Genomic DNA, 24067 nt, shown 5'->3' with positions numbered 1-24067 from the left:
GGCTTTGGAAGAACATCACAGACCTCCCTAGAGGCTTTGTAGGGTGCACTTGGAGCAAGCAAGAGAGCATGATGAAGGGAATGCAGAACTGTCTCACCTCGAGGCTTGTGATAGAGACACACTAGACGTTTTGGCAGAGAATGACCAGCAAACAGAAATAGCAGAACGAGCATGGTTAAGAGGGGAATGAGAGATGAGAAGACTCTTAGAGGGCACGTAGATGCTTTCAATGAGCCCATGTCTCCAGGTCCAGATGAAGGGCTGGGCATGAAACTGTGGGTGGGAATCAGAGAGAGCATCTAAGGATCTTTGGGGGATGAAAGAAAGGAAGGGTTAGGTTAGGTGATGGGGGATGCAGCAGAGTTTTGATATTCTGAGAGACTAAAAGGGTGACCTCAGCAAAAGGGGATTTGGGTGTTGATCTTCAGCAGAGTTTGAGAAGAACTGATTATACAAATGATGTGTGATCACACAGAGAAGAGGCGGTGGTCCCTAGGAGTGGACGTGGGTTCACCAAAAACCAGCCCAGCCATAATCACCGGTAGTTGTAGAGTTACTAATCTGGCAGGTCAGAGAAATAAGGAGACAGTATGCATCAGGGTTTCAGAAAAAACTTTACCAAGGTTCTCATATTTTGGAGTGCAAGATGGAGAAACATGGGCTGCAGAATTTGGAAGTTGGGAGAATTTTCAGTGGGTTTGGTCACAGGTCCAGACGGGGCAGAGGCCCCCCGTGTGGATAGTCACAAAGTTCTATCTTCATCATTCTCCTTTTTAACATTTTGATCAATGCTTCAGGTTAAGGAAGAAAATCAGATTGTCCAACAATAATGGCACTAACTGAGAGATGGTGACTATGAAAGAGAACAGTGCTAAGATGCAGGATGTCCTCAACAGGCTGGACTATCAGGACATAATTATGAATGGAATGTTTCAAGCCTGTTCATAGGTCGCTGAATTAAACCGCTGATAAACAGGATCAAAGAAATCTGACTTGCTGTTCATTTGAAACAGCATAGCAACTCCACAGAAATCAAACCTAGGGCTCTTGGAGAATCACAAGCTTCCTACGATCCAAAGGGGTGATATGGCTGTTAGCAAAATGCAGATAACTCTGGACTGCAAGGACAGTGGGACAGCAGTCCAGAGTCCTGAGCACAAAAGGATGGCCCTGCTATTCTGTGTGCTTCCTGGCTCACGTGGAGGGTTTGTGGTCACTTCTAGGTATCATCTTTGAAGATAGCCAAGGACAGACTTTAGATTGGTGGCCAGGAAAGACTGAGGAATCTGGGGATATTTCTCCTGGAAGACTTGACTTGGATGGGAGTGAGGAGGTACCTGTGAACTGTCTTTGGTCAGGGGCCACCATGGGTGAGCGGGAGTATCATGGACTCCAGCAGCAAATTGGGATCCACAGTGAATGCTATAGAAAGGCTATAGGTGGAGCCTAAGAAATAATGTACAAAACCCCCATCATTCAAATAATGGAGTGGGAGCCTCAGGAGGCACTGCTCTTGCCATCTGCGGTGGTATTATTATTATTACTATTAATATTGTTATTAGTTGTTTGCCTAATAAGTGCCTAGTACTATGCATCGTCTTACTTAATAAGGGAGTTAATTATATGTGAAATTCTTGGAAGGGTCCCCGGCATTGTGAGTGCTCAATACATATTAGCTGTTGTTACTGTTTAATCCTTACAACAACCTTGTTGTTGTGAAAGAGGAATCATTTATTCCCACTTTAGAGATGAGGAAACTGAAGTTCAGGATAGTGAGTGACTTCCCAGAATTGTACCACTAATAACTGGTAAGCCAGAATTTGAACCCATGACTGCCTGACTCCAAGCTCACCATTACCCCTAAGGTTTAGTGAGTGGTTGGACCAGACACTTGGTAGGATGCTTCCCCTGTCTAAGGCTCTGTTCCTAAACTGTGCCTCTTATCCATCTATGATCCCCTTTGTAAAGGATCTTAATGTTTTTGAAACCTCTAAATGGGAGGTGGTATCCTTCTGGAGACCTCTCAGTTATGAGCTAAATTTCCCACCTGTGTTCGCTTAGGACCTGTCCAGCCGACATGGAGCAAGGTGATTCCACCATCTTCCACTGTTCTCAAACTGTACGAAGAGCAGGGGTGGGAGGAGAGGCTCCAGGCTCTGCTGGTCCACCTCAGGCTTGGCACTGACTCCTGAAAGGTTTAGTCAGACTGTCTCCAGGCCAGGTGCTCTCCCCTGATAAAGGAGAGCCAGCTTCATCTCTACTTCGGTGGGGGATCCTGGCCAAGTCATCTTACCTCTTTCTTATGTTGACCCTCAGCAGCATTCTTTACTTTTTTAAGACTATTTCCTCCTCAGTTATATAAGGGCATCTTCAAGGAGAGGCAAATGCAGGAGTTTGGGGTTGGACAGATTGGGTTTGGGCCCCGTTGCTGCCTCTGCTGAGTATCATTAGGCAAGTCATTTAACCCATCTGGACCTCAGTCACATAGTTTGCAAAACTGGTATCCTAACACCTATTTTTCAGGCAGTCATGAAGATTAAGATGATGCATACCAAGGTGTCTGGCACAGAGTAGGTAGGTGTTTAATAAATGGTAGCTTTATTATTGCTCGAACTGTGTCACCAGACCACATTTGATGCCTGAAACCTAATTTTACAGTTTAAAAAACATGCCTTGTGAAAAAAGAAAAGCAACTTAGATTCATTCAGCTAATCTTTTTTGGATCCATCATTCATAACTTATCCATTAAAAAATGGAAATGCAAACAAACAATGAACTTTAAAAAAAACAGCCGAGCTACTCGGTTGAAAGAAACATTTCAACGTAAACATGAATAAGAAATACATGGGAGATGATTGCAAAGATGCCTTATATTTTTTTTGAAAGAAAAACTTAAAAGAAGACCTCCCTGTTGCTGGGAGTTAGAATAGAGGCAGGCATGGATGACAGGTCAGACTGGGAACAGGGTGTTGGAAACTGGACCCAGTTCCTGGGAGGAGGCAGCTGCACGGATGCAGATCCGAGCAGCTGGCACCAGAGTGGCAAGGGTTGTCCAGCCTGATATAGAAGGAGGACAGACAGCAGGCGGAGGCCTGGTTAGCCTCCCATTGTCGGGATCCTGCTTAAAGGGATGCGGTGTCCTGCTGACAGGCAGCCAGTGGACCATGCACACTCCCCCCAGATCCCCAGAAAGGGAACAAGCATCATCTTTCCACACAGCCCCAACCTCTAAACTAGGGGTTGGAGACTAGCTACTGGTTCTCGTGTATAGGAAAAGGGTGTGGGAGAAAGGATTGCTAAGGAGGCAGGATTTGGGGAGGAAGATGAGAATTTAAGCCATACAGACCTGGACTGACGTTCATGTTTTATCACTTTCTAGGGGTGCGACCCGGAGCATATCACTTTCTAAAGTCTCTACTATGTTTCTTGTAAGTTGTTTACCACAGTCCTGGGACTTGGCATCTGCCAATACATTTTATTCCCATTAATAATAATAAGAACAATTATTAACCTAGCCACTTCTCCCCACCTCCTCTGCTTGTAGCCTGGTTCTTGTTACCATATGTGGCTTATTGTAATAGCCTCCTCACTGGTCTCTCCGCTTCCTGCCAACGACTCTTTACTTGACAGGCAGATCAGATCACATCACTGACCCACTCAGTTCTCTCCAGTCTTCCCCCACTTCGTCATGTGCAAGCCAAAGTCCTCACAATGCCCAGGTCCTACCTGATCTCGTCTGCCTTTGACCTTGGGTACTACCGCTTTTCCCCTTGCTCACTCCACTCCGGCTACACTGGCTTCCTGACAGTTCCTTGAACATGCCAGGCACACTTCTGTCTCAGAGCCTCTGCCCTTGGTGTTCCTCCACCTGGAACACTATTTGCATGTTTTGCTTACTTACCTCCTTTAGGTCTTTGGTAAAAAGTCATCTCAGTATGTCCTTCCGTGACCTCCCTGTTTCAAACTGCAGCCCCACCCTGTCAGTCTCAATCCTCTTTCCTGCTTTATTGTTCTCCATAGCACTTTTCACAAACTGACATACTAAAATATCTTCTTCTTCTTCTTTCTGTTTATGTCTATCTCCACTAGAATGTCAATTTTATGAGGGCAGGGATTTTAGTTTGGCTTGTTTATTTCTGTATCCTCTGCTCCTAGGACACTGCAAAACATTGATTGAAGGAATGAATGATTATTATAAAGCAAGAGGCTGAACTCCAGCTTTAGAAGAACATGGAGTGGAGACTGGTAACCAAGACGGTAACTCAGACCCAAGGAAGAATGCCAAGGATCCAGTTACCCAAACTGGAACACAGGCCAGAATAGGATCTGGGAACCAGAGGGATGCCCAGACATCAGAAATGGGGCATGAGATCACAGCTTGGCCTGGAGCCAGACTGTTGGAGAGTGAGATTGGAGCTCCTTGGGTCAGGGCTGGTCCCAGGCCAGGTCTCTAGGGGGCAGGTCACCCCATAGGTGGAGACAGGAGGCTGAAAGGTAGTTGCCAGGCAGGGCCTTCAACCACTTAGTAAATGTCAAGCAAAGTTATTCCAGCTTTCAACTTATTCCCAGATGTAGGTGTCAGCAGATACTCCATATTGGCATGGCTTACAAGGAAAACACAAATGACTAAGGGAAAAAAAAAAAGGAAAAAAGTGAAAATGCTTATTCAGAAACCTGACCTGAGGAGTTGAGGAATGGTAGATGCTGGAAGCCTATGACTAGGGGATACCTGTCATGTCAAGATGCCAGCTGAGGGAGCATCTGGGGATTACATTGTCCTCTGGACCACTTTTTTTTTTTTTTTTTGGTGGAGATGCACAAGTGAGCTCTGCCCTTGCAAACCCTCCAGCTTGGAAAAGTTAAGTGGAGCCTGGGAGGTGGTGTCTGCAGAAGCCTAGAAAGAGGAGTTGGACAGGGAGAATTTGGCTTGGTTTCCCCAGAACTGTCCAAGTTACTCTCCAGGAGTTGGGCTCAGCCTCTCCTCTCCATCTTCATGCTTCCTGATAATAACCAGGCATGTGATTCAGGGCTGCCCCTGCCTCACTCCAGAAGAGCGAGTCTGTGGACAACATGTGGTCCACCTCCTTCACTACATGCCCAAGGGAACCAAGGTCCAGAACAATTCAGAGTCAGGGCAGTTAGTTTCCTTCCCACAGGGGAACCTGTTCCCCATCCTGACTTCCACTGCACTGTGTACAGAGCTCTTGCTGGCTCTGGGTTTCAGTCCTCTCAGTAGTTCTGTGTTCTTCAATAAGCTATGGAACCTCTCTGTGTATTGGTCTGTAAAGTGAGGATGATGAACACATATTGGTTCCTAGGGCTATTGTGTGTGTTCCATAATAAGGCAGGTAGCAAGTGTTCAGTGAAGGTTAAATTCCCAACCTTGTTAACAAGGTCATCCATATTGCCCACAATGGTTGGTTCAGGCTCAAGGAGGTTTTCTGATTTGATGTCCTATTGTGTCCCCCTTATTAATCACCTCTTGGGATTTTGTATTTTCATGACCACCACGGTTCCTATTCTTCAAGCTTGGAGAGGTACACGGGGCCTGAGGCTCTAGATCAGATTACAGGACTGCTTTGCTTAATTAAGGCTAGCCAGTGCAGCCGGTGCGACCTGTTATAGAGAGGGCCAAGTCGAGGGGAGCATGGATCCGCTCTGGCCTGAGGACTGTACTCCGACCCGGGGAGGCCGGGGTGGGTGGCTGGGAGATTTCTAGGGCGGAGCCCCCTTCGGGAATGGGGACGTGGGGAGGTCAAACGCCTGGAGGGGTCAGTAGCACACGCAAGGTGAAGACCATAGTCTCTTGGGGTTGGCAAAGGGCGGCTCAGGCTGGTGGGGAAGGAGGGGGCTTTCAGCCAAGCCCAAAGGGCTGGACACCTCAGCACCAAGGGGCGTTCGAACGCCGTTGGCATCCTTGGCCGCCCCTTCGGGCTCAGTCAGGGCCCCCTAGACACCGGCGCAGAGCAGGGGAGTGTAGGCTGCAGGTGCTCCTAGGACGCCTCCGTGGCGCGCTCGCAAACCAGACGTTCCCAGCCAAACCTCCAAGAAGCAGTCCCAAATCACCGTGCAGGTGCTACAGGAAGCGCTCGGAGAAGCGGCGGCGGCCACTGCGTGTGCCAGCACGCCATCCTCGTTCCCTCAGCCGTTGTACCCGGGCCCTAAGGTCCCGGGCGGTCGCGGGCAGCCCGCGCGGCGGAAGGCCGGGGGCGCGTGTGTTCGTGTGCTGGGAAGGCGGCCCTCCTCGCGGCCGCCGCAGCGCCAGTGCCTCCCCTCCCCCGGCGCGCACGGCCCGTCCCTGCCCCCGGAGGCGGCCCGAGCCGCCGCGGAGCAGCCTCGCCTTCGCCTCCCGCGTTTCCTACCGCCCGCCCTCCCCCGGCCGGGCTCCAGAGGCTGCCGCCGAGCGGCTCCCGGCGGGAGAGCGGCTCAGAGCGTGCACGGGGGCGGGCGGAGGCGGCCCGGTTCGGGGCGGCCGCGCTGAAGAGAGGCGCGCGCGAAGACGCCGGCCCCCCTCTCCGCGTTCGCTCGCTCGTTCCCCGCCTCCCGCACTCCGCTCGTTCCCACCCCTTCCCGGCGTGATTGATCCGTCACGGGCGCCGCCGCTGCCGCCGCCGCCGCGGCCGTTCTGAGCCGAGCCGGAGCCCGAGCCGGAGCCGGAGCCGGAGCCGGAGCCGGGGCCGGCGCCATTGCGCGGGCGCCGCGGGGAGAGCTTGGCGCGGGGCGGCGGGCCGGGCCAGGCCATGCGGGCCGAGTGAGCCGGCGCCCGCAGCCCGCGGCGCGGCATGGCTTCCCCGCCGAGCTCCGGGCAGCCCGGGCCGCCGCCGCCGCCGCCACCGCCGCCCGCGCGCCTGCTGCTGCTCCTGCTGCTGCCGCTGCTGCTGCCGCTGGCGCCCGGGGCCTGGGGCTGGGCGCGGGGTGTCCCCCGGCCGCCGCCCAGCAGCCCGCCGCTCTCCATCATGGGCCTCATGCCGCTCACCAAGGAGGTGGCCAAGGGCAGCATCGGGCGCGGCGTGCTCCCCGCCGTGGAACTGGCTATCGAGCAGATCCGCAACGAGTCGCTCCTGCGCCCCTACTTCCTCGACCTGCGGCTCTACGACACCGAGGTGAGTGTCGGCCGCCCGTGCCGTCGGAGCTGTGGGGGTGATGGGGGAGGGCGTGTTGGACAGAAGCAAGCTTCGGCCCATGGGCAGAGCCCTGATTGAGACTGCCGAGGGCACCGCGCGGGCTGGGGCTCAGTGCTTACCCTCTGGGTCCCGCCGGGCTTGGCTGGCACAGCCGGTACCAAGATTTGCTGAACATCTTCCTCCTCTGGGATTGTATGTGTGTGTATGCTTGTGGGGTGTGGGATAGAAGACTAGGGTCTCCTTTGCCCAGAGGAGTGGAGAAGGTGGTAACTGAACCTCCCCAAAAGCCTGCAGTGGTCGCCCCTGCCCAGGTCCCGCTGGTGGGGCTGTGGAGTGCTAGGTGGGAAGAACAGGCGCATTGACTCTAAACTGGGCCATCCGGGGCTAGAGAGGCCACGGGCCTGCTCTCGGCCCCAGGAAAGCCGAGCTGTGCTTTGAGGTCCGGAGGACTCGGAGACCCGAGGGGCTGGAGGGCGCAGCAGGGCTGGACGAGCTCGGAGCCAGTACCACTCAGGCCGGCGTGGGGCCGCCGGCTCTGCAGCGCTGCTGCCTGCATGTACCCGGCGCTGCCTATGGCCCGAGCGGTTTTCTGAGGAGACCCCCTCGGGCTGGTTGATAAAAGAGTGCCCTGATCAGGTCTCGCTCCGGGCGCGCGAGGGTGTGAAGCCGCGCCGCTGCTGGTGGCCGGGCGGCTGAGGCGCAGTTTCCCCGGGCGCAGACTTGAAGCACGGACTTGGAGCGCAGCACCCGGCTTGCCCTCCCTGCCCCCTTCTCTGAGGGGAGCCGAGAGCTTTCCATCCCAAGCCCCCTCCTCACACCCTCAGCTTGCATTGCGGCTGCAGCAACAGTGCACACCTTCACCGCCCGCCCGAGGGCTGGGGTGCGCCGAGGGGGCTCAGAGGAGCGATCGCGGGCCGCGCGAGGTCGGGTTTGCGAGTTTTTCGGGACTGAGGGAGCCCTTACGCTCCGGCCGCAGCATCTGAGACGCGGCCTGAAGGGGGCAGTGATTTCCTGTGCAGTACGCTCGGTTGGCGCCTCTTCCACCGCGCCAAAGCCCGGCCGAGGCGCTGGGCTTGATTGACCCGGCTTCCTGGGGCTCCTTGGGCGCTTCTGCTCCAGCCCTGGTGCAAACCCCTTTCTGAGAGGAGGGTCGCGCTGCCGCGTTGATCGTGCAGCCTAGGCTACACTTCCTTCTCTGTGTGGCCCCCCCTTTTTTTGGTCCCCGGAGAAAGAACAGAAATCTGGATTGCATCTTATTCCCCGCCTCTCCCCTTCACTGATGAACCAGCCTGCTCTGCGCTGTAAATAAAAGGTGAAGAAACGGGTGGCAGTTGGTGGCGGTGCACGCAGGCTGCTGCAAGCAGAGAAGCTTCCTCTGCCCCGGGAGGATGTAAGCTGGGGAGCTGTGCAGAGCCAACCCGTGTGGAATCATTTCTGAATGACATTCCTGTCTTCTCCAGAACATTTCAAGTTCTCTGGGGTAGTTGCCCGGCACACATAAACGGAGAGGGCAATGCAATTATACCAAACCATGTCTTCTGGATACTGTTTCTCTGTTGCTCCATCTATATCTATCTATCTATCTATCTATCTATCTATCATCTATTTTTGTTTTGGAAAGGACACGGAGAGCTGGTTCTTTGGAGACAAAACCATTTATGGACAGGGCAGCCCTGCTTGCATCATCACCAAATATTGTCAGCTGCATAATGTTTTCACCATCAATTTATTCCCTTCAGAAAGCTTCCCTGAAAGAGATTTCATATTAGCTTGTTAGTGGCAGCAAAGGGAAGGGTGCTCAATTTCAGGGTGTGGGTTGTTGCTTTTATATTTTATTTTTCAAGTGTGTCTTGATGACTTTCTGAGTGAGAGGGGGCCTAAAGTCAAGAGGATGAGGCAGTCAGAAGGCACTTCAGCTCAGGGGAAGGAGGGCAGAGGGTATAATCTCAGCCTCACGCAAGCAGGGAAGCATATCTCGCCATTTGAAGGGGCACCAAGCATGAGCTTTGGGGTGGCTTTAACCTGGCTTCTGGTCAGAAACCTAGTATCTTCCCTGTGGGTGACCTTGAGCAAGGTATTGATCTCTCTAAGCCTAGATTTCCACTTCTGAAAAACTGGGACTATTTTATGTACTCCCCAGGATGGTATTGTGATGCTTAAGGGAGATAACAGGCTGGAATGGAAAATGCCTTGAGCTGGCAGGTGCAGCGGCCAGTGCTCTGTCTGGCATGCTGTAAGCACTAAATAAATGTTTTCTGCCTTCCTTCATTTTCCTCTGGTGTGGATTCACAAGTAGGACATTGTGACTTCAGATGTGATAAAATGGTCACAACTAAAATATTAAGAGTGCTTATTTGTTTTGCTCACTTCTAAATCTCATGAAGGCTCAGTGAAGTTACCACCAGAAAAAAAAAAGAATCTTGGCTTACAATCAAACAAATATGTATCTCTTGCCATGAAGTGTCACGGTTGGGAGAACACCCAGGTGATATAATACTTAATTTTTTCAAGTGGTCCATCTTTAGAGTACAGGTACTTTCTCTCTAAGCCAAAGTAAAGGATCAGTCTGGGTAATTGCAGCAAAATCCACAGTGATCTAAAGGGTGTTTGGGGCTTGTGTTAGAGTGTGTGGACCCTGTTTTATTCAGATAGGATGTCTTTATGGATTGTGTGTACCCCCTAGTCACTTGCTGGGTGTGTCACTTGTTGTCTGTAGACTTGAATGCAGGATGGATGTGGTGAACACATTTTGGCTGGCTTTGCTAACATTTGCTGTCAGTCAACGGCCAGAGACAGTGGGCAGCCAGGGTGGACCTCTGTCCACACAGTCTTCAAAGAGATGGAGATTTAGCAAGACATGAGTTGATCTGCTCATTGGGACTAGCCTGTCTCAATAAAGGAGCCTCTCGCACACACTTAAGTCAGGTGCCCCTCTCCTGTAATTAGAATAGCAATAAAGCATTCAAAGCCCCACTCAGTGCCTTGTGTTTGTAAAAATGAAACATCCCAGCAGAGCATCTGCTAGGCAGGACCTCTCTTCTCTGGTGTACCTCAAATCACATCAGCAAATACTTCTTTATGTATTCCAAGAAAGATTTGAGTATATAAAAACACAAGCAAGACAACTGAAAAAACTGATAAAAGGAAGCATCAGAAACCACATAGAAGCATGCAAGCTACTGAACCCAGAACCTGGACTAAGATGGTTACTGCATTTTTGTAAATTAAATTTTAGCTCTGAGCCTCCTGGCAGTCAAGGTTAAAAGGTAAACATGGTAGATTACATTACTTACATGTTTGTTTAAAAGACTCTGAGGGACAGTGTCTTTTTTTTCATAAAAGTTTTGCAGGTTCAGAAATGTTCTTCATGTGATTGTTTCTCATTCCTTGGTAGCCACATTAATAAAAGTAAATAGTAACCAAGGGATGAGTTAAAAAATAATGTCGGCTTTTCTGATTTGATTAAAGTAATTTTCATTTTGGAAAAATAGAAAATTTGTAGAGAAGCATTGAAAAAAACTGTCTATAATCCACCTACATGAAGGTAATTGCATCTAATAATTAGTGTTATTCCCTTTCAGTTGCTGGTGCTTACTATTTTGTGTGCTTGAAACCTCTATGCACCCTTTTATATTTTGTTTCATTCAGTTAATGTTATAACATGGTTATTTCCCCATGTCCTTAAATCTTCTTTGCAAAGATGAATTTTAGTGGCTATTTACTATTCTATCCTGTGGGTGCCTCATAAGTATTAAATCATTCCCCTACTGTTGGATTTATATGTTTTCCCCTTGTTACTATTTTAAATTATTCTGTAATAAACTTGGGAAAAGTTCAGGGAGCCAAAGGAGCACATTCCAGGTGTGCACCTCTCAGAAGGTCTACCCTGTTGCAGGGATCCAGCGATTGGTGAGCACATCCTTTTCTTGAGTGGTTTTGCCAAATATCTGTTCTCTCATTCATTGTGCTTTAGAGAGGATCTAAACAACTGTTGCATGGAGGCCGAGCTTTTCAGGAGGTCTGAGTACAGCTTAGTAGCCATTGGGCACCGACTGCAGTTGCTGGTACTGCAGAAAGGAGTAAACCCAGCACTGGGCTCAGGAGAGGAGCTGGTGCACAGGGGAGAACAGAGCAAGCACATGCTTGTCGTTTTCAGTGCAAGGTAGAAAGTAATCTGTCTTGATGGTTGCACATTTCTGTGACTAAAAACCACAGGACTGTAGACTTTACAAGAATGAACGTTATGGTACGTGAATTGTATCTCAATATAGCCGTTCTTAGAAATAAAGAGATATAAAATGGGCTCTTTTAGAATCAGGCTCACATCTTTGTGGTTAGACCCCATTGCCTTGCATGGTACCTCACCCTTAGTAGTTGTATTGCTTAGGAACCTTGTTGCAGGTGACAGAAACCTAATTTTAACTGGTTCATGTGGCTGAAAAATCCTGGAGTGGGCTGTATTCAGGTATGGCTGAATCCAGTCCCTCTCTGTCTCTTGGCTCTGATTTCCTCTGTGTTTGGCTTCACCCTCAGTCAGACTCTCCCCATTTGGCTGTACAGATGGCCCCTAGCAGCTGCAAGTTTACAAACTCCCAGTTTAGAAACTCCAGTAAGAAGAGTGTTTCTTTCCTGATGTTTTCAGCAAAAATTCCAAGCTCAGCTCTCATTGGCTTGAGTTGGGTCATGTGTCTATCCCTGAACCAATAACATGATGCTGACGGGCCTGGGATATCCGCCAGCCTTTCATGGAGGAAGAAGGAGGTGAGGCCAGCCCCACCCAACCACATGAATACAGAGTAGGGAAGAGGTGATTCCTCGAAGTACATCAGAGGCTGTTAAAGGGGGGTGGATGCCAGGTGGGTCTGATCACAGATATCCACTTGGGGAATGCTCAATTCAAGAAAGAAGCAATAGATGCCAGGGACATTAAGAGAAAGGGAAGCTCACGTCTAGGTCTCCTGGAGGAGAAGAAGTCAAGATGAGTCTGGAAGGGTGAATATAATGTTGACACAGAGAGGTGTGGGCTCAGGGAGATGGAGGTTGGATCCTAGGAAGGATCCCCAGGATCAAAGGATAAAGGCCACAAAGTGTGAAGTGTGTCTGGGGAGCACTGACTTGTTATATTTTCACCTGAGTGCAGGGTTTGTAGAGGGAAAGGCAGCCTGGTGGTGGGTATGAAAGGCCTTGAATGCCGTGTCAAGAAGTTTGGACTTTATTCTGGAGTGGTGAGGAGCTGTGGGAGGTTTTCCAGCATGGATGTGACAAGATTAAGGCCGGTAAGAACGTAGAGGCTGAACGGTAGACAGGAGAGGGTGGAGATAGAAAAGCCAGGAAGCTATCATAGCAGTTGAAGGGGGAGATACTGGGGCCTGAGCAGAGATGGAGAGCCAGTGTGAGGGGATGGAGGCACTCTGAGGCCTGACGGGGCGGGAGGGGCAGCAGAGAGGGAGCAACGAGAGCGGGGGTATCTGGCAGGCAAGATAGTAACTGAAGTCAGTTGCACTGCAGGGGAAGGAGGAGAGGGAGTCCCTGCGGGGATGAGGCTGGGCACAAAACCAGACCCTTCAGCTCCCCTAGCTCCAAGCACCTGTTAGATGAGCTTCTTAGCATGTCAGGGGACCTGGGTTTGTATCCCCACTGGGTACCACGTACCTGCCTGGTGACCTTAGGCAAGCCACTTTGCCTCTGTTTCTTCATCTGTAAAATGGGGCTAATATACTAACTGCCTGATAGGGTGTGGGGAACGAATGAGACCATCCGGGTAAAGTAATTCAGTGCTTGGTACACCGTGAATGCTCAGTAAATATTCACTGCTGTTTTGTCACTGTCCTCGTTATTCCTGTACCGTGTGGTGATGATTATGTTGACCTCACAGATCTGTTGTAGGGATAAACATGATGGATGTGGAACCTCAAAACATGATGTAAATGTAAAGCCGTGTTATCTGTAATCTTGCTTTCTAATGCCGTGTTGCTGAGAGCGGTGTCGGAGAGAGAAGATGCGAGCACGAGATCTTTATTCGTGTCTATCTCCCAGCACATCTTACATTTTGCTGTGTGTCATAGCCATCTTTGTCTGTTTCTCCCCCGCTGGACTGTAGCTCTGTGAGGGCAGGGCTGGTCCGATTCCCCAGTGGTTTTACGTGCAGTGGGCATCAGTGAATGTTTGCTGAACTGAACTATAAGTGAATAAATTAGAATCTGCCTTCTGAATTAACTTCCCATAGGATGAATGGTTTCTCTGGATCACTTCCTCAGGGTCTTTGCTCCACCTCCCCATCACCATAGGACTTAGGGGACCCCATATATCAGGATCAAGCTGAGCTGCCTTCCGCATGTTCCCATCAGCAACAACCCCTGAGCTTCCCTGGTATGAGGGAAACACCCTTGGCCATGCCGTGCCTGCCCCCGACCAATTCCTCAGACCTAGCCAGGCACCCAGTAGAAGGTGGGTGGAATAACACAGTAGGGCCTGTTTAGAACTAGGTATTGGGCTAAGCGTGTTAGCTCACTACCTTTATCTTTAAAGAGCTCTTGTTCATGTGTTTGGCCTCCCCTCTTGTGGGATCATCAACTTCTTCATGAAGAGATGTGAGATTTCAACAGGGAAATGGACAAGCTGGAAGTGTAAGATAGGGGTGAAAATAGAGGTGCTAAATAAATATATAGAGAGGATATATAGCTTTTGTTAGTCAGGGTGGACTAGGCTATGCTGCATTAGCAAACAAATCCTGAAATCTCTGTTGCTTGATACAGTCAAATTTATATATTGTTCACCCAAATCCAGTGAGGGTCAGAGCCTCCTGGGAGGCTCTCCTCCAAGTGAGAACACAGGGCCCCAGGCTGTTCTTGTGCTGTCACTCTCCCATCTTTTGGCTTCAAGAAGATGGGGAGTCGGAAGGAATCCACAGGGAAGGCACACTAGATTTTGACCATCTTTACTTGGAAGTGACATGTATTATTTCTATTCATATTTCATTGACCAGAAGTAGTCATTGACCAACTTAACTTGAAAGGAGGCTGGGATGTGTAAAGGAGCATGTGGATGTCTTGGACACTTGTCATTTGGGGTCCTTCAAGAAGTACATGCCAGGGCCTCCCTGGTGGCGCAGTGGTTGAGAGTCCGCCTGCCGATGCAGGGGATACGGGTTCGTGCCCCGGTCTGGGAGGATCCCATATGCCGCGGAGCGGCTGGGCCCGTGAGCCATGGCCGCTGAGCCTGCGCGTCCGGAGCCTGTGCTCCGCAACGGGAGAGGCCGCAACGGTGAGAGGCCCGCGTACGGAAAAAAAAAAAAAAAAAAAAAGAAGTACATGCCAAGATGGATTTACAAGTGCCAGAGTTCTTGGGGGAAATACCAGTGAAAGATAAAAGAGGAGGTAGGGAAACCCTCAGACCACAATGCTGTTCTGACACCTGTGAAAGGAGAGGGGAAGGAAGGAGAGTTGGGAGGAAGAGTCTCAGAAAGTCTTGGCCAGCCCATTGGGGTGCTCCAGAGCAAAGATTGCCCATTAGAGCAGTCACATATTAGGGACCAAAAGAGCCAGGCTCTAGAATCCCTGTGCAACTTAGTCACTGGCTGCAGGCTCCCTGGGAAAAATGTGTCCTTGGCTTAATTAAACACTATGACAGATGTTGAAGCTACAGCTGAAGGCTTAGCTGATGGCGCTTGTCCTGTAGGTTCTCTATTTAAAGGAGACGTGAGTGGCCCACCTAGAGGGCTGCCACAGCTCCACCTATTTCTGCCTCAGTGTCCTAATTCTACACGCGCTGATGGAGAAAATTTTCTGCCAGGCCCTTTTCTAGGCTCTGGGATACAGAGTTGGATGTGACATGGACCCTGCCCTTGAGGATCTCATGTCCCAACCACTGGTCACCTAACCGTGGTAGGTAGGAGTCAGAGGAGGATGCTGGGGAAGGCATACCCCTTCTGGAGGCACCTGTTTGGTCATTCCCCATGTTGTTTGGGAATTAAATGTAAGCGGCTTCTTATTGCTGACTTTTTTGGTTATTTATTTTGGTTCTAGGAAGGTGAGAAAATTAAATGGCCTAAGTTGTCCAGTGAGCATTTGCATTCATCTCCTCCTTTATTTTATTCTTATTCTCTCTGCTTATATAATGATGTGCAGTGAGGCTGGTGAGATGTCTTCCTCTCTGTACCTTTCTAGGAACCAGCAGGTGTGCCAGGCTGAAACCATGGAAGTGTGAGCTTCAGATGGGGTCAGCGGTCTGGGTGCTGGTGCTAGGTTAGTTGCTAAGTCTTTGCTCCTCTGTGAATTGCAGCACCGATTGAGGATCTCGGCTCCATTATAAGCACTGCAAGGGCAGACATGGGGTGTGTCTGGGTCCCTTGTGCACACCTCTGCCCCTCCAGGCAGTATCTCAGGGCCAGGCACAGAGCAGGAGCTCAATAAACATTTATTGAGCAAACAAATAGATCTAAAAGCCTGAAACTCAGCTCTCTGATTCTAAGAGGCTTAATGGGTGTAGTTGTAAAAAACTGAGGAAGTGCTTTGTATGCCAAGCCATGTGGGGTGAACTTTCTGCTTGCCCTTTATTCGTACTTTGGTGCTGGGGGGCCCAGTAGTTGTGGAGTGCAGAGGGAAAAGGGTACTTGTTGGATGTTCCAACAGATTTTGTGCATAGCTAATACCAGTCTCTTCTCCCCTGACAAACATACACAGCATCCTCCAAGGTCCTCCAACATCAAAACCTGGGAAAGAAATACTTTCCAGCATCTGACAAGCATTATGGTTTTAGGAGATTAGTTTATTGGAGCAGTATTCGAACTGGCAGTTGGTGGGTATAGGAATCGGGTTCTGATACCCCACTCCCACCTCCAGGGACTGTGAGAGCCACAGAGACTGGACTGGGCTCTCATCCTAGTAGACACTGTAAGAATGAAGCCAAGTCATCAGCATTGGTGAGCCAGGTGATCTAGTGGCAGGTCTGAGTATAGTGAATAAAGAGGTGTCCTGGGATCCCCTGAACAACAAGACATATTCCAGGTGCCCTGCTCCTGGGCTGGAAGCTACTGCTCTTTATCCTTCCGTGGTCAGGACTGATTCAGGAACTGGGTAACCTCAGTCTGGAATGACTATTTCTCTGACCTGGTTTTGGTCTGGAGCCCAAATCAGATAACCAAGTTTATTAGAATCACGTGCAAAATTAGAGTAAATTGGTTATGAGCTGATGTTTGAAGGTCTGGGAATTCTTGCTTGAGTAAAGGGCATGAACATTGTGACACCTTTGGGGGCTGATTGGGGTGTTCTTTTTTTGCCAGCTTTATACTTTTTCAGTCTTTTTTGAACAGTCTACATCGCTGGAAGGATGAAGTGTCATTGCCATGTAGAAAATTAGTGGTAGATCCAAAGTACTGAGTAAATGGATTCATCTGTCTTCATCAGTGCCCGTGTCCCACAGCTGCTGACTGAAGCAAACCCCCCCCCCACCTTCTCCTGCCATTTGGCAAGGACATCCTCAGTCACCGTTCAGATAAAATGTAGCCAAAGAAGGACTGTGGAGTGATGCATTATTGCTGCTCTCCTGGCATGGGGTCAGGAGGTGGCTCTTTTTTTTTTTTTTTTTTTTTTTTGCGGCATGCGGGCCTCTCACTGTTGTGGCCTCTCCCGTTGCGGAGCATGGGCTCCGGACGCGCAGGCTCAGCGGCCATGGCTCACAGGCCCAGCCGCTCCGCGGCATGTGGGATCTTCCTGGACCAGGGCACGAACCCGTGTCCCCTGCATCGGCAGGCGGACTCTCAACCACTGCGCCACCAGGGAAGCCCAGAAAATGATATTTTCACACGCTGCTCATGAGCCACTTGACTTTTTTCAGAGGGAACTGATTTTGAAAGCAACATCCATCCTTACAATAATCACTATATTGTCCAAATCGCTTTGGTTCTGGAACTTCCCATTCACTGAAGCCTTTCTGAGAATGCCCAGAATTGTTTCAGGGATTTAACTGGCAGACAGGGACCTGGAAGCCCACTCCAGGGTGTATGATCAGAGCCCATGCAAATGCTCCCACCCAGCCCGGCTCAGAGCGCCTTGCCTTTGATAGAAGAAGAATTGGCTAGCCTGTCACTCCACAGAGTGTCCTCTCAGGGCCAGACTGACCCTTCTGACCTCCTTGCTGGACTCTGAGTTCTAGGCATGTTGGGAAGCCTTTGGAGAGCTTCTAATCTTGTCATTTAAAAAAGGAAAAGGTAAAGGAAACGTTATTTGCAAGTGTGTAGGTGAAAGAAAAGAGGCTACAAGAACAGTAACTCACCTTTATCCTGTGCTTAGCACCTGTCAGTCCCTATGTCAGGTACTTATTTAATTCTCACGCCAACTTGATGCGGTCGGTGCTATTCTTGTCTGCATTTTACATACGAGGCTTAGAGAGGTTAAGTGACTTATTTAACATCACAACCGACCAAGTGGTGCGCCGGGATTTCAATCGCATGGTCTGACTTTGATCTCTGCTGCTTAAATACTAAAGTGAAACAGCATCTTCATATGGGAGTTATCTTCCTCCCATGAAAGCAAGTGGCACGTTTTGTCAGTAGCTGCCGCTTCTCTTTTTTTGGATGAATTTCACCCAGCTGCTTGCCTCTCCCTCTAGTTCAGCCTCACCCTCACCCATTTCCCTGTCCGCCCACTCAGACGCACAGCGGCGCTGAACTCTCTACTCACTCTCAGTGTGTCTGTCTACACACCTAGCTCACACGGATCCGCTCTCTGCTTCCCTTGCTCCGGCAGAACTTGTCACCTCCCGTAGTGTTTACTCGGGGTGTCAGTGTTTGTCTCTGTATGTGTGTCTCCTGTTAGACTTAGATCATGTCGAGAGCAGCGGTAGTGCTTCCTTTATACCTGTAGCTCATACTTGCTAAGCACCTACTTGGTGCCAGGCCCAGGGCTGGTTATAGGGCATGTGGAGGTGAGTCGGAAACAGCAGTGCTTTCAAAGAGAGGCCACCGGGGATTGTTACTATGCAGCATAAGGAGTGTGATGGTGCAGCCTGGGGCAGGCGCAGGGGCCATCACCCAGATGCAGGGGACCTTTAGGACCACTGGCCCAGCATGCTGGTCAGGTGGCCTCCCTGCTTGATACCCTGACTCATCATTGTTCTGGGAATGGGAACAAGACTTCTCCCTGTGCCCTTGAAGGCCCCGTAGTCTGCCCTGTTCACTCCCAGCTGCATTGCTGAGCGCTCTCCCCTTTCCCTCTAGTCCTAGACATGTGGTCCTTTCAAGTTTCTCTGGTGATTGTGCTCAGAGGGTGTGCAAAGGACCTTTGCACAAGCTCTTTCCACCGTCTGGAATGCTTTTGCCATCTTTCTTCATCTTTTAGATACCAGCTCAAGTGTGCTTTCTCCATCCTCCCTGATTGGGAAAAATCCCCTATTACAATTTCTCTAAGAACCGTGAACCTTTGTAGTGCTGATCACAGTTGCAATTTTAAATTGTTGGATTATCTGATCGGTGTTGGTCTTGCCCTATTCTGCCAGGGCACTGTGAACTTAGTCTGTTTTGGCTGACAGCGGTGCCTCGCACAGTTTCTAGCACATGGTAGGTGCTCAGTAAATATGTGCAGAATGGATGGATGGGTGCTGAAGGATTGTTTTTAATGGGTTCTGTGTGTTTTCTGATGCCCGGGCCGTGTGGGGAAGACACCTGGACGCTGTGGAAAGACCGTCACGTGTGGAATCCGAAACCTGTGTGTGTGCTGTTGGTGCTCGCTCCTTGAGCCTCAGTGTCCTCATCTGTGAGATGGGGATGATCCTTTCTCAGAGGCTTATTTTGAAGGCTGACATAGAACATGCATGTAAAACATTAAGTACAGGGGGCCACGTCGAGTAGGCACCCACTAAATTTTATCGTTGTTATTTTATTATAATGCATATGAAAACATAAAATGCTGCGTAGTCACATAAAAACTGGTTCTTATTTCAGTGGGGGATTGTGTGTTTGAGGCCAGCCAAGAAGTATGAGATCTGTGTCTGAGCTTCACTGAATGGGATTCTAAGTGAAGTGGTTGTTTCTAAGTCCCTGTCCATTTCCAGAAGGATCTGAGGTACACTGAGAGCTCAGTGGTGAATCTCCTCTGGGCCTGGGGCTGGGCTGTTGACCCCAGTGGAGTCCTTCTAGTTGAGTGTTGTCACTGCTGGCTGTTGTCCACCGCCAAGCCTGGCTGTGAGCTGGGCCAGCCCACGGGGACAGGCACGTCATCTGTTTTGCACCTGCCATGTCCCCGAGCCCAGGACACGGTCTGCAGGCCCTTGGCGATATCTGTGAGTGGATGAGTGCCTCCGTGTTCAAGCACCTAGCATGGCCGCTGGCACGTTGTAAGTGCTTAGCAAATGCTTTTTGCATGAGTGTCGCTAAACACAATGTACAACATGACCATTTTGGATAAAATCACAACCGAGCCTCTAAATGGAGCAGAGGGAGAAGACATGATCAGACATCAGAGGAACGGATGACTCCACCTGCATACCAGATTTGAAGGCAAGAGAGAAACGTTCTGGTGTTACCGTGTCAGGAGAACATGTTTCCCTTTAGGCTCCAGAGACAAATCTTTTAGCTTACGGGCCAGGTGGTTCAGTGGAAAGGGCTCTGTGCTCTTGCCATGAGCGACCTGTCTCTGGTACTCGTTAGGGGATGACCTTGAAGTAGTTGTTTAACTTGTGTACACCTTAGTTTTATTGTCTATAAAATGGGAATAATAATAATGCCTGCCCTCCTTGTCCATGGAGTTATTGTGGAGATCGTTGAGGAGGGAGGGGGGAGAGAGAAAGAGAAAGAGAAATAGATTAACGTGAAACGGCTTCAAAAAGTCGTAAAGAGTTGCCGATATCAGATGTGTCTAAAACTAAACAGAAAGAGTAATTAATTCTGGGTTGTCCTCTCAGGGCCTTGGGATATTTCCAATAACATCTTTATCAAAGACACAGAGATGCTGTTCACACAGGTGATTCATTCAACTTTCTATTAAAGAAGGTGGACACAGCATTGGATAACAACGCTGTGGAAGCAGTTAGCCAGGGAGCTGAGGTCTTCTGACCCAGCAGGCTGTCTTACAGAAACATCTAGAACCAGAAGTGATTAACGTGTCTTCCTCTCATCTGTCAGGTGTCTTCAGAGTCAGCCATTCGTCTTTGGCAGGTGTCAGATCCAAGACCATCCACAAGCCAACTATTGAACAAGGTCCAGGGCAGGAGTTTGGCGGTGTGGGAGTTAGGGCCGTCTGCTGCAAGCAGCGATTTGGGATCCAAGCCAGCAGATCATGGGGGTTGCTAGGTTTGGGGGCTGGGGCAAAGACTGGCACATCCGATTGAAATATGAAATGCCCAGACTGGGCCAGGAGTGGGAGGCTGGGATGCCCATGTGCTGAACTAATAGTATTTCTTTTCTCCAGAAAGAGCTTTGCTTCTTGCCCAAAGATGTACAAGTATTTCGTTGAGACCTCAGAGTACTGGGCCAGGCAGGGTGGAGATGACGAGTTTGGTTTGAGAGATTTGGGGACCCCAGTAGTCCCTTCAGCTATGACATCCTCAGAAGAGCACCTGCTGGGCTCCTGTGGATGCTGGTCTTGAGACCATCTGATGGGCTTTGTTTTGGACACTCTAGATCCTCGGCAGGCTGTGGCCCTAATTCCAGCCTGGTGGCTCCACGGTGGACAAGATGACAGGTCCTTATTGAGCCCCTACTATGCGCCAGGCACTGTGCTAGGTGCACTCACACGTGCATCGGAGAAGGCAAGGCGCAGTAGAAAGAGCTTGGACTTACGAGTCCGAGAGGCCCAGGTCCGGCTCTCAGCCCTGCTGGGTGACCTTGGGGAGGTCGCTTCGCTTGGGGCCTCCCTTCCCTGATGTATAACATGGAGGTTTGATAGCAGATGACCAGCATTGTTTTGAGGACTAAATAAGATAAAAGCATTTGGATCTGGTGCCCAGTGGGTGTTTAGCAGATGCCACAGAGCACAGTACCCATTGGGGATATGACACACTTCTGTTCTGGTGTGAGGCGGGGGCAGAAAGTTGCAGAACTGGTCTCTGAGAATTGCTGTGAGTTCTGGCTTCCGAGGCTGAGGACTTCAGCTGGGTTTTAGTTTGAGTCACCTGGATGGCTCTTTCACTGCACACATATAAAAAGCCAGGTGCTTCTAGTTTGGGGAGCCAGGGAGGTGGGTGTAACTGGAAGAAGGTCCTGCTCTGGTCTGGCTCTGTATTCAGATGATTCTAGAAGCCCCTCCCTTACTGTTAGGAAGCTTCAAGGTTGCTGGGGTCAGTGGCCCCACTGTCTGAAGAACAGTGGCCCCTGGGAGGGAGAGGAATGAGACTCTGATCCCTCCCTCTGGGGTTTGAAATTGTTAGGACATGTCTGAGGGGTGACATAGCTTTGAGCAGGGTCTGCTGGAGGAAAGGGCAAAAAGAGCTCCGAGGGGAGCTTTGCTTGGAGTGGGGACCCAGGGCATGGGGTGTTGAGGGCAGGCTGGTTTGAAGATGGGAACTGATGCTGGAATGTCCCTCCTCCTCTGTGACACCCTGGGGAGGCTCTGGGGATGGTGACAGTGTATATAATATAAACTGAAGGTGCTCAGTGTTGAGAACTGTAGCCCTCAGTTTCCATCTTGGTTCTGACACTCCCTTGGCCCAGGGTTGACCCCCTCAGGGGGCAAGGCCCTGCCCTGGTTTTAGTGCAGACCCCAAGCCTCTGTGGCCAACACGGCAACTGAAGGGAACCAAGGCTGGCAGCTGGGCCTGGCTCAGAGTTTGATCTCAAGGGCACCTCGAGGGGTGCTGGTGAGGTAGACTCGCCAACCTGTCAGTATAGACCACCTGGAGGGCCAGGGCTCACTGTGCTGGGTGCTCCCAGGAGAATGCCTGACCTGCCCTATCCCTCTTGTCTTTGAACATTCAAATAAATATGACCTTATTTGTACCCCAGTCTGGTACAGTGCGAAGTGCAGTTGGTTTCTCGTTTAGTTCTGATAATAACTTTATTTAGTAGATATTATTTCAACAACTAAACAACAAGAATTACAGATTGTGTGTAGTGCTAGAGTTTATTATTTATTCCAAATGCATCACCCAGTAATAACCCGGTAAGAGAGGAATTCTTCCATTAGTCCCATTTATAGATGGGAAAACTGAGGCTCAGAATGATGAGCCCTGGGTGAGATAGTAAGCGGAGACCTACTAAGTCTAAGTCGGCCAGACTCTAAGCCCAGTGCCCTTTGCACTGCCCACAGCTGCCGGGCACACTCTGGCCTAGGCACATGGGTTATGTGGTTCTGCGCTCTGCTCTGGGTTCATGGGGATCCAGCCAGAAGCCGGGAAGCCATCCATCATGGCTGTTCCCGAAGGTCCTTCAAGAGAGGTGTGTGTACAGATGCAGTTGGCTTCATGGATGATAAAGTGCTTCCGACTTTATCCTCCTAAGCACCTCAGGAAGGACTGCCGGAGGTGGGCATCCGCAGCAGGTAGATAGACGCTCGGAGCAGCTACAAGTTTGGACCAGTATCCACATGCAGGCCAGTGTCAGCTGGCCACATGGGAGAGGTGGACATTGAGCTCCATTCGGGAACGAGAATGATGCACCTACCTCATGCCAGGCTGTGGGCATCTGAACATGACTCAGATATGACATGACAGTGTGGGTAACTCATATGTGAGCAAGTGACCCTGGTTGAGTGCCTGACTCTTGAGCAGGACTGCCTTGCCATCACTTACCAGCTATGTTAATTTTTGGCAAGCTACTTCATCTCCCGTGCCTCAGTGTTCTCATCTATACAATGGGGTGATAATGACAGTACCTATTTCATAGGATAGTTATAAAAACTAAATCGATTAAAATTTGCTGAAGACTTCGACCAGTGTGCAATACATAGTAAGTGCCATAAAAGTCTTGTCAAGTAAAATAAAAGATAAGAGTCTGATGTGAATAGACTCTTAGGGAGGCACAAGTAAGGGCTATAGGAGCATGAAGGGAGGGCTGATGCATTCTCACTGGGTGCAACCTGGGAGGGCTTCTCAGAGCAGGTGACTTTTGAGCTGGGCTTGAGAGAGAGGTGGAGATGTGGGAAGAACCCTGTGGGAGGAGGGAACTGCACTAGCAAAGATAGAGAGGTGGGACCTTGCGAGGATAATGCTGAGCCATTCAGGTGAGGCAGGCACATAGGTGACTGACTGCAAAAGACATTGTGGAGAGAGAGCAAAGATCTGGAAAAACAACCATCTTTGGGCCTGCAGTGTCTGAAAACATAGTTTTAAATCAATCAGTGTTCACTGAGGGCCTCCTGCAAGGTCCTGGCTTCTGGTACTTGCTGTCAGTGCAGAGGCTTCTTGTCGGCTAAAGCTGGAGAATACACTCCCATGTCACCTGGGAGCTGGACAAGGTCATATGCAGGGACATCACAAATATTAGGGCTCAGGGGAGAGAAGGTAGATCAGGCAGATTTAGTTAAATCTTGGCTTTGTTACTTCCTGAGACTTGTCTTTTGGCAAGCCAGGCCCTCCCTCTCCCACTGAGCCTGTTTTTCCTTCTATACAATTTGGATGTGGGTTCCTGCCTGACAGGGTGGCCGGAAGGCAAGGATGAGAGGAAGTATCCTCTGAGAACGTTGAATGGGAGTAGGACCCAGCCGTGTTTGACACCGATTAGATTCGGAGCGAGCCTGCCATGATACCATTCTAGTTGTAACAATCGAAAAGTGACTCAGGGTCTGAAGAGGGCCCGAGATTTCAAAGCTTACTCCAAGTTGGGTCTGGAGGTGGACGTAATAGGTGTAATCAGCTTTACGTTTCTCTTAATGGCTTTCTTGATGAAGGGAAGCAGAGAGCAGCAGGGATCCGTGCTGGAGTAACTGTTGGGAAACCTCGGCAGCCAAAAGCCAGGTTGGCAGGCCCGGTCCTGCGGTCTGAAGGCAGAAGTCTGGTGCTGACGTCCCCAAGGT

General features: G+C 50.1%; 1 protein-coding gene across 1 annotated transcript in view; it reads left to right on the top strand.

The window, feature by feature from the left end:
- Positions 1–6782: 6782 nt before the first annotated feature.
- GABBR2 (gamma-aminobutyric acid type B receptor subunit 2) overlaps positions 6783–24067 on the top strand; it is a gene marked incomplete at its 5' end in the record, with an annotated part of 369241 nt that continues 351956 nt past the window's right edge. The window contains one exon of the mRNA XM_082619674.1: positions 6783–7103. Within this exon, the coding sequence (XP_082475800.1) occupies positions 6783–7103 (321 nt within the window). The remainder of the gene's footprint in view (positions 7104–24067) is intronic.

The sequence above is a fragment of the Mesoplodon mirus genome, assembly GCF_964341445.2.
Source record: "Mesoplodon mirus genome assembly, chromosome: 1".
NCBI classification, from domain to species: domain Eukaryota; kingdom Metazoa; phylum Chordata; class Mammalia; order Artiodactyla; family Ziphiidae; genus Mesoplodon; species Mesoplodon mirus.
Note: the sequence above shows the minus strand (reverse complement) of the source record. Positions and strands in the feature narration are given on the sequence as shown.